This window comes from Oncorhynchus mykiss, chromosome 24 (genome assembly GCF_057628025.1).
Source record: "Oncorhynchus mykiss isolate SJ-2025 chromosome 24, ASM5762802v1, whole genome shotgun sequence".
In the NCBI taxonomy this organism is placed as follows: domain Eukaryota; kingdom Metazoa; phylum Chordata; class Actinopteri; order Salmoniformes; family Salmonidae; genus Oncorhynchus; species Oncorhynchus mykiss.
Window position 1 is genome coordinate 15,687,145 of NC_143045.1, and position 13,680 is coordinate 15,700,824.

The window sequence follows — 13,680 nt, forward strand, 5'->3', positions numbered from 1 at the left end:
CACCTCTATCTCTCCCTCTCCCATCTCCTATGTTCAAAGCCACCTTTGGCCTTCCTTTCAGGATCTGAAAAATGTCCCCTCAGAGTCACCACTATCCCAAAGACCTCTTGAGTGAACAAATTGTTAAAATAGGCCAGACGCATATCCAGATTTATGTCTGATTTATTGCTGTCCTACTCCCTGAAAGCCTATGAGCCCAAGGGTTAATGAGTTAAAGCTAGTGTCTAAAGGTTAACATCCTTTAGTCCTGCCTGTGGACAAGGGTTAAAGATATGTAGCCTTGCTTCACAATTGTCTAATAAACATCCATCTGTTATAATAGCTCTTTAATCTGACCTGGTTCAATGATAGATGTGACTCTCACCTCCTCTCTAATTCAGCCCCTATTCTCCTCCTCCACCCCCCCCTCTCATTACGGCTTATATAGAGTTTAGTCTGATTAGGCTGCATCTCTCTCTCTTTCTCTAACTCTCTCTCCTTCAGCAGTAGGATCCTCTGTGCTTCCTCTGTAATGGGAGTTTTATACAGTGTGGCGTGGTAATAAATAACAGAGAGAGATGCATGTCCGGTCCTCAGAGCTTGGTTTATGGCCCATTGTTGTGAGAAACAGTGCGTCCCAAATGGCACCCTATTCCCTTTATATAATGCACTACTTTTGACCTGGGCCCATTACTCAGTCTAGGTAAACATCTTAATGCATACAGTAGTGTATTTTTAAACACATTGTCCCAGTCAGCCAGGGTTATTTAGCTGCTTACTTAGTGTAGAGCAGCTCAGTGGGTCAAGGACTGCTGATCATTCCTGCCTGCCTTGCTAGGTGAGAGAAGGTGACTGATAGGAGGAGGACCTGAGACAGACACGGAGAGAGAGAGAAATGGACCCGTTGAGCATCCAGGTCCCCAGGGTCACCAAATAAGGACCGTCTGCTGTGTGAGTGGAGACAAGAGACAAGGACACTGTGTGGGAGACAAGGGCACAGAGTTGGCACTGGCACCACTCAGCTCAGCCGCCTACATTCCCTACCTTCCCTCACAGAGTTCTCCTGTCCATCACAACACAGCCCAGTACAATACCATGATCAAGGCTTCACGCTGACACACATTGGTATCAACAGTAAAGCTAGATTGACATGGGAGAATAGGTGAATTAACATATTTAATCTAATGTATTTTCCATTATAGATTTTATATATAGATTTTTCAATATAGATTTTCCAATCTATAATGAGCACAGTGTGACAACATTTACATAGATCAAGAGTCTAATCTAAAGTAACTCTGGGACTGGCAACAGAGGACATTAGCTAGGTTTTTAGTCTGGTGTATACTTTAGAGAAAAGTGACTGGGAATGAGGAGGAACATGGGAAGCCAATTTAGACAGCTAACCTGTAGCTCAGCAGAATGACCCTGGGCGGCGGTTAAAGATTAACTGATGTTTTTCTAGGGCCTCTTTGAAGTGTTCTTACTTCAACTCCTGCTGATCTTAATTACTGAGAAATAACCTTATGGAAGGAAGTGGACCTCTGGCTACTTGCACCAACACACTACAGCTGCCTGACACATGCACCAGTGCTGTTGTATTTCTGGCCTCCCAAACCTGATGATGACTGGCTCATATGATAAAGAATTATTCACTGATATGCCTGAATTATGAATGTAAAAAGTGTTTCTTACGTTTTTATTTAATTTGTATTTATTTATTTCACCTTTATTTAACCAGGTAGGCAAGTGAAGGTAGACAAGTTCTCATTTACAATTGCGACCTGGCCAAGATAAAGCATAGCAGTTCGACACATACAACAACACAGAGTTACACATGGAGTAAAACAAACATACAGTCAATAATACAGTATAAACAAGTCTATATACGATGTGAGCAAATGAGGTGAGATAAGGGAGGTAAAGGCAAAAAAAAGGCCATGGTGGCAAAGTAAATACAATATAGCAAGTAAAACACTGGAATGGTAGATTTGCAGTGGAAGAATGTGCAATGTAGAAATACAAATAATGGGGTGCAAAGGAGCAAAATAAATGATTAAAATAAATACAGTAGGGAAAGAGGTAGTTGTTTGGAGGTAGCACAGCTTTGGATTTTGCCCTCTCCATGTTGGCTACTTTTCCTGCCCACAAGCAGGTGATCTTGAAAGTGGTTAATGTCGAGGTAAGGTGGAGGAGGGTACCTTTGAAGCCTAGCTTGAGGTGAATGTTGTCCCCAGCGTAATGTAAATGATTAGACATCATGCCACCGTGTAATGTTCACAATGAGACGTATGACCGGGGCACAGGCAGACTGGTGTGGTATTATACCTATACATGGTCTTAGGACCTCCATGTGGGTAACTGACACTGAAGACAAACTGCATTCCAAATGGCACCCCTATTCCCTTTTTGAAAAGTAGAACACTATATAGGGAATCGGGTGCTATTTGAGATGCATCCCAAAGCCTTTGCTGTTACACATCTGAGACGAGAGGAGAGGAATAGTATCAGGCTAACATTAGCAACATTGTGTGAACATAGAGACGATGCCAAGCGTTCCACAAGAAGATCCTAACTTTAATCCAGCATACCCAGGAAGTTAGGAGGATCCGTCTTCTCTTAACAACATTCTATTCGGTCTGAAGTCTCTTACAACAGCTGTGAGTGCTTATTAGCGTAGTTGTAAAACTCTACAGGTTGTTGAAGGAGTTTGTAGCAGAGTTTCTGATGTTGTCTGTGACTGCTGTGGTGGGGTAGATCCAGGTGATTAATGTGCTAGGGAATAGGTCCAGTAGCCGTCACGACTCTCCTGAGTCCTGGAAGGAAACGAGGAGCTTGTAGCAGTTTTCCATAAAGAGATGATGTCTGTGGTGGGAGAGGGCCAGGTGATTAAGACCAGTAGACTTCACTACTCAGAGATCACACACACTGTGATTACCTGTGGCATGGGTCTAGCTGCTTCCTCTAAGCCCTAGTACAAGGTAGGGAGATCTAAACACACACACCCCTCTGTTCCAGCAGAGTAATCCAGAACACACACAGGGGGAAAAGCTCTTTTCACTCCAGCAGACGTCTTACCTGCAGGAGTTTTTTCTCTGGCCCAAGCCTGAGAATGTACAGGCTTGGGCCAGTGGCATGGATGTACTGTAGTAGCTTGGTTTACATTAATATAGTACCGAATATAGTACCGTTCTAGGATACCCACCCATTACCATGGAAACAATCAGACTTTGAAGATGAGCCAGGAAACTGGCAGCCCTTCAGTTAGTTCAGCCGTATCCTCATCATCTCCACTTTATTTAGCTCTACTTTCGGCATCTTCACTTTATTCTCCTTCGTCTTCTATGTTAGTTCAGCCATATCTTTGTCATATTCATGTTCTTTTCTCTGTTCAGAAGACAGGTTCAGGCGGCAGTGAGAGCTTTTCCTTTTGGCCATGATGTGGTTCAGCATAGTTTACTCCATGGTTTAGGCAGGGATGTCTGAGTTGGTTCATGATAAAGTTATGAGGTGTTTTCTTCCACCGAGTCTCCTTGACAGATTCAGGATGAGTTAATAAGTGTCTGAGTTTAGTTGTGAACGAAAAACAACCATTTCTAAGTTCTTTGTCTCCTGACCTCTACTGTGTGTTTGCTCTGCTGGCCCTGGTATGACCTAGTGTTGTTCCTCTTCTGGTGTCACATGTTAAAGTCCAGGTAAGGGAATGTGTGTTAGTCTATTAGATCACATGAAACAGCAATGAACAGGTGCAGTATAGGCCACGGTTCCACTCACTCACCATGCTACATGCCCTTCTACACACACACACACACACACACACACACACACACACACACACACACACACACACACACACACACACACACACACACAATAAAACAGTAACACTTTGTGAATGGGTAGGTCTCACCCTCTCTTGAAAGGGAAAAAGCTACATAGCAGAGTGGTCGACTGGTCATGACAGATTTACTGACCATGACAACTGGGAGAAGGGTTGTCAGGGGGAAGGGCAGAATGAAGGAGAGGAGAGAGGGGACTGGGGGGTTAGGGCCTCAGAACAATATGTGTCCCAAATGGCACCCCATTCCCTATATAATGGACTACTTTTGACTGGGGGCACATAGGGCTTTCTGTTTTACCTGGTAATTCATTACCCACCTAGTGTCCCAGGTCTAATTTAGTCCTTGATTAGAGGGAAACCAAATTTAAAAAAGCAGTGGAACTGGCTTCGACGTCCGTATTAGAATGTGATGAATATAGGCAATGAGAAGCCATTTGGAACTCAGATTCAGACCCGCCGTGTAGTTTCTCTTTCACTCTTTCATTCCTCCCACCTCACATCTGCCAGCTGTCCAGCTGTACTGTAGAAACACATGGGTCTGTCTCCCTCCTCTACCTTCCTCCCTCCTCTCCCATCCTCTCTTAATTTCCCTCCTCTCCCTTCATCCCTCCCTCTCCCTCCTCTCCCATAATCTATTCATCACCTTCCTCTCCCATCATCTCTTCATCTCCCTCCTCTCCCTTCATTCCTCCCTCTCCCTCCTCTCCCATAATCTCTCCATCTCCCTCCTCTCCCATAATCACTCCATCTCCCTCCTCTCCCATAATTTCTTCCTCTTCCATAATCTCTCCATCTCCCTCCTCTCCCTAATCTCTTCCTCTCCCATCTCCTCCTCTCCCTTCATCTCTCCATCTCCCGCCTCTCCCATAATCTCCTTCCTCTCCCTTCATTGCTCCCTCTCCCTCCTCTCCCATATTCTCTCCATCTCCCTCCTCTCCCATAATCTCTCCATCTCCCTCCTCTCCCTTCATCTCTCCATCTCTCTCCTCTCCCATAATTTCTTCCTCTCCCATAATCTCTCCATCTCCCTCCTCTCCCTTCATCTCTCCATCGCCTCCTCTCCCTTCATCTCTCCATCTCCCTCCTCTCCCTTCATCTCTCCATCTCCTCCTCCCCTTCATCTCTCCATCTCCTCCCCTTCATCTCTCCATATCCTCCTCCCCTTCATCTCTCCATCTCCTCCTCCCCTTCATCTCTCCATCTCCCTCCTCTCCCTTCATCTCTCCATCTCCCTCCTCTCCCATAATTTCTTCCTCTCCCATAATCTCTCCATCTCCCTCCTCTCCCATAATCTCTCCATCTCCCTCCTCTCCCATAATCTCTCCATCTCCCTCCTCTCCCTTCATCTCTCCATCTTCCTCCTCTCCCATAATTTCTTTATCTCCCATAATCTCTCCATCTCCCTCCTCTCTCATAATCACTCCATCTCCCTCTCCCATAATTTCTTCCTCTCCCTTCATCTCTCCATCTCCCTCCTCTCCCTTCATCTCTCCATCGCCTCCTCTCCCTTCATCTCTCCATCTCCTCCTCTCCCTTCATCTCCCATAATCACTTCCTCTCCTCTTCCTCTCCCTTCATCTCTCCATCTCCCTCCTCTCCCTTCATCTCTCCATCTCCTCCTCCCCTTCATCTCTTCATCTCCTCCTCCCCTTCATCTCTCCATCTCCCTCCTCTCCCTTCATCTCTCCATCTCCCTCCTCTCCCATAATGTCTTCCTCTCCCATAATTTCTTCCTCTCCCATAATCTCTCCATCTCCCTCCTCTCCCATAATCTCTCCATCTCCCTCCTCTCCCTTCATCTCTCCATCTTCCTCCTCTCCCATAATTTCTTTATCTCCCTTCATCTCTCCATCTCCTCCTCTCCCTTCATCTCTCCATCTTCCTCCTCTCCCTTCATCTCTCCATCTTCCTCCTCTCCCTTCATCTCTCCATCTCCCTCCTCTCCCTTCATCTCTCCATCTCCCTCCTCTCCCTTCATCTCTCCATCTCCCTCCTCTCCCTTCATCTCTCCATCTCCCTCCTGTCCCTTCATCTCTCCATCTCCCTCCTCTCCCTTCATCTCTCCATCTCCCTCCTCTCCCATAATCACTCCATCTCCCTCCTCTCCCATAATTTCTTCCTCTCCCATAATCTCTCCATCTCCCTCCTCTCCCTTCATCTCTCCATCTCCTCCTCTCCCTTCATCTCTCCATCTCCTCCTCTCCCTTCATCTCTCCATCTCCCTCCTCTCCCTTCATCTCTCCATCTCCCTCCTCTCCCATAATGTCTTCCTCTCCCATAATTTCTTCCTCTCCCATAATCTCTCCATCTCCCTCCTCTCCCATAATCTCTCCATCTCCCTCCTCTCCCATAATCTCTCCATCTCCCTCCTCTCCCATAATCTCTCCATCTCCCTCCTCTCCCTTCATCTCTCCATCTTCCTCCTCTCCCATAATTTCTTTATCTCCCATAATCTCTCCATCTTCCTCCTCTCCCTTCATCTCTCCATCTTCCTCCTCTCCCTTCATCTCTCCATCTTCCTCTCCTTTCATCTCTCCATCTCCCTCCTCTCCCTTCATCTCTCCATCTCCCTCCTCTCCCTTCATCTCTCCATCTCCCTCCTCTCCCTTCATCTCTCCATCTCCCTCCTCTCCCTTCATCTCTCCATCTCCCTCCTCTCCCTTCATCTCTCCATCTCCTCCTCTCCCTTCATCTCTCCATCTCCCTCCTCTCCCTTCATCTCTCCATCTCCCTCCTCTCCCTTCATCTCTCCATCTCCTCCTCTCCCTTCATCTCTCCATCTCCTCCTCTCCCTTCATCTCTCCATCTCCCTCCTCTCCCATAATCTCTCCATCTCCCTCCTCTCCCATAATCACTCCATCTCCCTCCTCTCCCATAATTTCTTCCTCTCCCATAATCTCTCCATCTCCCTCCTCTCCCTTCATCTCTCCATCTCCTCCTCTCCCTTCATCTCTCCATCTCCTCCTCTCCCTTCATCTCTCCATCTCCCTCCTCTCCCTTCATCTCTCCATCTCCCTCCTCTCCCTTCATCTCTCCATCTCCCTCCTCTCCCTTCATCTCTCCATCTCCTCCTCTTCCTTCATCTCTCCATCTCCTCCTCTCCCTTCATCTCTCCATCTTCCTCCTCTCCCTTCATCTCTCCATCTCCCTCCTCTCCCTTCATCTCTCCATCTCCCTCCTCTCCCTTCATCTCTCCATCTCCCTCCTCTCCCTTCATCTCTTCATCTCCCTCCTCTCCCATAATCTCTCCATCTCCCTCCTCTCCCATAATCACTCCATCTCCCTCCTCTCCCATAATTTCTTCCTCTCCCATAATCTCTCCATCTCCCTCCTCTCCCTTCATCTCTCCATCTCCTCCTCTCCCTTCATCTCTCCATCTCCTCCTCTCCCTTCATCTCTCCATCTCCCTCCTCTCCCTTCATCTCTCCATCTCCCTCCTCTCCCTTCATCTCTCCATCTCCTCCTCTCCCTTCATCTCTCCATCTCCTCCTCTCCCTTCATCTCCCCATCTCTTCCTCTCCCTTCATCTCTCCATCTCCCTCCTCTCCCTTCATCTCTCCATCTCCCTCCTCTCCCTTCATCTCTCCATCTCCCTCCTCTCCCTTCATCTCTCCATCTCCCTCCTCTCCCTTCATCTCTCCATCTCCCTCCTCTCCCTTCATCTCTCCATCTCCTCCTCTCCCTTCATCTCCCCATCTCTTCCTCTCCCTTCATCTCTCCATCTCCTCCTCTCCCTTCATCTCTCCATCTCCCATAATCTCTCCATCTCCCTCCTCTCCCATAATCTCTCATTCTCCCTCCTCTCCAATAATCTCTCATTCTCCCTCCTCTCCCATCATCTCTCCATCTCCCGCCTCTCCCATCATCTCTCCATCTCCCTCCTCTCCCATAATTTCTTCCTCTCCCATAATTTCTTCCTCTCCCATAATTTCTTCCTCTCCCATAATCTCTCCATCTCCTCCTCTCCAATAAGCTCTCATTCTCCCTCCTCTCCAATAATCTCTCCATCTCCCTCCTCTCCCTTCATCTCTCCATCTCCCTCCTCTCCCTTCATCTCTCCATCTCCCTCCTCTCCCATAATCACTCCATCTCCCTCCTCTCCCATAATCTCTCCATCTCCTCCTCTCCAATAATCTCGCATTCTCCCTCCTCTCCAATAATCTCTCCATCTCCCTCCTCTCCCTTTATCTCTCCATCTTCCTCCTCTCCCTTCATCTCTCCATCTCCTCCTCTCCCTTCATTCCTCCGTCTCCCTCCTCTCCATTTTCTCCCTTAATACCCGTCATCCCTCATTTCACACTGTTTAAGATGAGGTGCTTGGAGCCACTGTTATAAACCTGCTGTTCATGCCAATAGTATGTGTGCGTGTGCTTGCATGCGTGCGCGTGTAAGCGTCTACATGCTATGACTTGTCATTTTGCGTGTGTGTTTGATGTCTGTGTGTGGTGTTGCTCTCTCTGTGGTCAGTATGGTAACAGGCACTGCTGCCCTCCAGGAATACAGAGCTTTGAATTCCACTTCAAACAGGACTGATAAAACAACCCACACACACACACACACACACACACAGACTAACCTTTATCTCTTAATTACTATGAAGCCAATTAGACCTTCTACTTTATACTTCCTCCTCTGCACTGATAACTCCCACTGAATATACTGTGGCTGTGTGTGTGTGTTTGCCTGTTCTTGTGTGCATGTGCGTGTGTTTGAGCTGATACATATGCCTCCCACCAAATATAGGCAGGGAGTCTAGCTGTCCTACAGGTACCCATAATACCACCGTGAAATTACTCGGATGAAAAGATGTTGAGATAGGAACATGTCCTGAAAACAAACAGCTTTTCCATTATAAATGTTTTGAAGTGCAAATAATGTGTTCAGAAGCTCAACTGCTTCTGGTGCTGAATGAATTCCCTCTCATGTCGATCTTCGTTTTTGTTGTTGTTGACTGTTGTTGTTTACAAAGACAAACATCCACACATACGTGTGTGTGTGTGTGTGTGTGTGTGTTTCCTGTACTCACTGTACTGTCACTTTGGATGAAAGTGTCTGTTAGGTGGCACATAAGACACATTGTGAAGTGATCGTTTCTGAGGGTGCTGATAATTAGGTTGTGTGTGTGTGTGTGTGTGTGTGTGTTTTAGGAGGCAACAGGCTGAAGAACCAGGTGTTCAGGCTGAACTGGGCCTGGGTCTCCCTGGAGAAGGAGTACTATGTGGTGGACGAGGAGGCCAAGTACCTGGAGGTGGTCCTCAAACGACGAGGATACCTGGGAGAGACATCCTTCATCAGTGAGTCAAACTACCTTCTAATTATACTCCTCATTATGCACATTGTCTGTGTCCTGAATGGCACTCTATTCCCATCAGAGTCAGTACATCCATAGACATCATCATGACATCCTTGGCTCTATCCCTCCAGGGAAGCTCCACAGCTTTTCAGCCTGTCATGTTCATGTAGCGGATGGCTGAGTTAGCATGGCCCAGTGACGTCACCTGCCCCTAGATCTAAGAGCCAACTGTCGCTCATGGTCCAATCACTCCTTGTCCAATTTTCACATATTCTAAAGGAAAGGGATGTTAATGGATGTCCTGACAAAAGTAGTGCACTCTATATGCCATTTGGGACATAGCCTTGGAGATCAAATAGAAAGGTGCCATTTGGGACACACACCAAGAATAATGGAGGGCCAATCTCTTGACTCAGACAGAGCAGGGGAGGGACAGAAAACTTCAGGGTCATACAGTAAACAACCTTTCACCCCTGACTCCTCTCCTCAGGGCAGGATTTGTTATTTTAGCCAATCAGACAGGACGACCTTCCTGGGGACAGCAAGGGCTCACGGGAGAGGTTACGCAGAGTTGGTGGTCGTCAGAAAGACGCCCGCTGTCGCTGAGTTAGATGCCTCTCTCTGTGAACATTCCTTAAATGTTACTGTCCTGGACTGAATAGGGAGTAAACACAGTGCAACAAAAGATGGGACAGTAAACCATAGTTTTATATCACAAAGTTTATACACAGGGTTTATAACAACAGTAAACCTTAGTTTATAACAAAGTTTATACACAGGGTTTATAACAACAGTAAACCTTAGTTTATAACAAAGTTTATACACAGGGTTTATAACAACAGTAAACCATAGTTTTATATCACAAAGTTTATACACAGGGTTTATAACAACAGTAAACCTTAGTTTATAACAAAGTTTATACACAGGGTTTATAACAACAGTAAACCTTAGTTTATAACAAAGTTTATACACAGGGTTTATAACAACAGTAAACCATAGTTTTATATCACAAAGTTTATACACAGGGTTTATAACAACAGTAAACCTTAGTTTATAACAAAGTTTATACACAGGGTTTATAACAACAGTAAACCTTAGTTTATAACAAAGTTTATACACAGGGTTTATAACAACAGTAAACCATAGTTTTATATCACAAAGTTTATACACAGGGTTTATAACAACAGTAAACCTTAGTTTATAACAAAGTTTATACACAGGGTTTATAACAACAGTAAACCTTAGTTTATAACAAAGTTTATACACAGGGTTTATAACAACAGTAAACCATAGTTTTATATCACAAAGTTTATACACAGGGTTTATAACAACAGTAAACCTTAGTTTATAACAAAGTTTATACACAGGGTTTATAACAACAGTAAACCATAGTTTTATATCACAAAGTTTATACACAGGGTTTATAACAACAGTAAACCATAGTTTTATATCACAAAGTTTATACACAGGGTTTATAACAACAGTAAACCTTAGTTTATAACAAAGTTTATACACAGGGTTTATAACAACAGTAAACCTTAGTTTATAACAAAGTTTATACACAGGGTTTATAACAACAGTAAACCATAGTTTATAACAAAGTTTATACACAGGGTTTATAACAACAGTAAACCTTAGTTTATAACAAAGTTTATACACAGGGTTTATAACAACAGTCAACCTTAGTTTATAACAAAGTTTATACACAGGGTTTATAACAACAGTAAACCTTAGTTTATAACAAAGTTTATACACAGGGTTTATAACAACAGTAAACCATAGTTTTATATCACAAAGTTTATACACAGGGTTTATAACAACAGTAAACCTTAGTTTATAACAAAGTTTATACACAGGGTTTATAACAACAGTAAACCTTAGTTTATAACAAAGTTTATACACAGGGTTTATAACAACAGTAAACCATAGTTTTATATCACAAAGTTTATACACAGGGTTTATAACAACAGTAAACCTTAGTTTATAACAAAGTTTATACACAGGGTTTATAACAACAGTCAACCTTAGTTTATAACAAAGTTTATACACAGGGTTTATAACAACAGTAAACCTTAGTTTATAACAAAGTTTATACACAGGGTTTATAACAACAGTAAACCTTAGTTTATAACAAAGTTTATACACAGGGTTTATAACAACAGTAAACCATAGTTTTATATCACAAAGTTTATACACAGGGTTTATAACAACAGTAAACCTTAGTTTATAACAAAGTTTATACACAGGGTTTATAACAACAGTAAACCATAGTTTTATATCACAAAGTTTATACACAGGGTTTATAACAACAGTAAACCTTAGTTTATAACAAAGTTTATACACAGGGTTTATAACAACAGTAAACCATAGTTTTATATCACAAAGTTTATACACATGGTGTATAACAGTAAACCTTAGTTTATAACAAAGTTTATACACAGGGTTTATAACAACAGTAAACCATAGTTTTATATCACAAAGTTTATACACATGGTGTATAACAACAGTAAACCATAGTTTTATATCACAAAGTTTATACACAAGGTTTATAACAAAGGTTTTATGTCTGACTACTACTGGCACCACTGGTAATGTTTTTGTCTGGAATCGCTAAATGTTTGGGATGTCAATAAAGTTATGCTAGTTTGAATAGCTGAAGTGTGAGGTCAGATCAGATGGGTCGGGTGTATTGAGTTGTCCCCCAGCTGTGTCTCACTGTGTCTTTGCTAGCTTTGAGGCTGTGGTGTGTTACGTTGTCCCTGTGTGCATCCCAAATGGCCCGAAATATTCTCTATATAGTGCACTACTTTTGACCAGGGCCCATTGTTGGCCACAGGGCTCTGGTCTAATGTACAGCATTATATATGGAATAGAGTACCAATTTGGAAGCAGCCCTGTGTCTCTGCTAGCTAATGATCTCGCTCTCCCTCAGTGGGTATGCAGATAATATGCACAAATACGCAGATGATATACAAATAATATGACCATTAGACTATCTCAAGGGTCTGCCCTCTTCAAGAGACAATTAATGTAAAGGAACTAAGGAAGAATCTTTTTCTTGAAGAACACAAAGAAGAGGGTTATATCACCCTTTAAATGGGTTAACTGATTAGCATTTCTGATTATGAAGATAAATAACTAAATTCCATACAGTGGAAACTTCTGAAGCTGTTTTTAAAATATATTTTAAAAAAATTCTACGGCACTCCCCTAAATGTGATAGTATTTGAGAGTATATTGATATATTTCTCAGATGAACATCATTGCATCAGTGAAAAGTTTGTCTCTCCATGCTTATAAGAGGTTAGGCAGAACAGAACAGGAGATATTTGGAATGCATCCCAAATGGCACCCTATTCCCTACATAGTGCACTACTTTTAACCAGAGACCTATGGTAGGCCACTATATAGGGAATAGGGTGCATTTAGGAACACCTCCAGAAGCACACACAAACCTTCAGATGAAGCAGGCTCACAGGGTTCAGATCAGTCTGACAGATCCACTACCCATCTGCCTGGGTGCTGATCTCAGGCCAGTGCTTCACACCGAGAGGAGACAGAGGATGTCTGCTCCATCCCAGCCCTGATGACAAGACCTAGGATGCGTCTGAAATGGCACCCTATTCCTTATATAGTGCACTACTTTTAACTGGACGCCTGGTTCTTTTATTGGACGTTGTGAGGCGTTCGGTAGCGTTGTGTGCATCACGGGCAGTGATAGTCTAGCATCTATGTAGAGCTAGCCTGCTGCTTGAAAGGCTAAAGCAAACATGTCAGCCTAGAGCTGCTGCTGGGATCAAGGCGCTGTAGTCCTCCTTCTGTTGTGTGAGAGACAGAGCCTGCTTCCCAAATTGCATCCTATTCCCTTTATAGTACACTAGTTTTGACCAGAACCCATATAGGGCTCTGGTAAAAAGTAGTGAACTATGTAGGGATAGGGTTTCATTTGTGATTCAGACAGAGTTAGGGAGCCAACTGTGCTCCTTCCTTCCCGCTTCTCTGCTCTTTGAAGACCGGTGATATATATACAAATCAACTAAAATGTTATTGGTCACATACACATACAGTGAGGGGAAAAAAGTATTTGATCCCCTGCTGATTTTGTATGTTTGTCCACTGACAAAGAAATTATCAGTCTAATTTTAATGGTAGGTTTATTTGAACAGTGAGAGACAGAATAACAACAACAAAAAATCCAGAAAAATGCATGTCAAAAATTTTATAAATTGATTTGCCTTTTAATGAGGGAAATAAGTATTTGACCCCTCTGCAAAACATGACTTAGTACTTGGTGGCAAAACCCTTGTTGGCAATCACAGAGGTCAGACGTTTCTTGTAGTTGACCACCAGGTTTGCACACATCTCAGGAGGGATTTTGTCCCACTCCTCTTTGCAGATCTTCTCCAAGTCATTAAGTTTCCGAGGCTGACGTTTGGCAACTCTAACCTTCAGCTCCCTCCACAGATTTTCTATGGGATTAAGGTCTGGAGACTGGCTAGGCCACTCCAGGACCTTAATGTGCTTCTTCTTGAGCCACTCCTTTGTTGCCTTGGCCGTGTGTTTTGGG

At 43.9% G+C, this 13,680-nt stretch overlaps 1 protein-coding gene across 1 annotated transcript in view; it reads left to right on the plus strand.

Annotated features, from left to right (window-relative positions):
- frem2b (FRAS1 related extracellular matrix 2b) overlaps positions 1 to 13,680 on the plus strand; it is a 116,304-nt gene that overhangs the window by 48,719 nt on the left and 53,905 nt on the right. Inside the window, exon 5 of the mRNA XM_036961304.2 lies at positions 8,968 to 9,114. Within this exon, the coding sequence (XP_036817199.2) occupies positions 8,968 to 9,114 (147 nt within the window). The remainder of the gene's footprint in view (positions 1 to 8,967; positions 9,115 to 13,680) is intronic.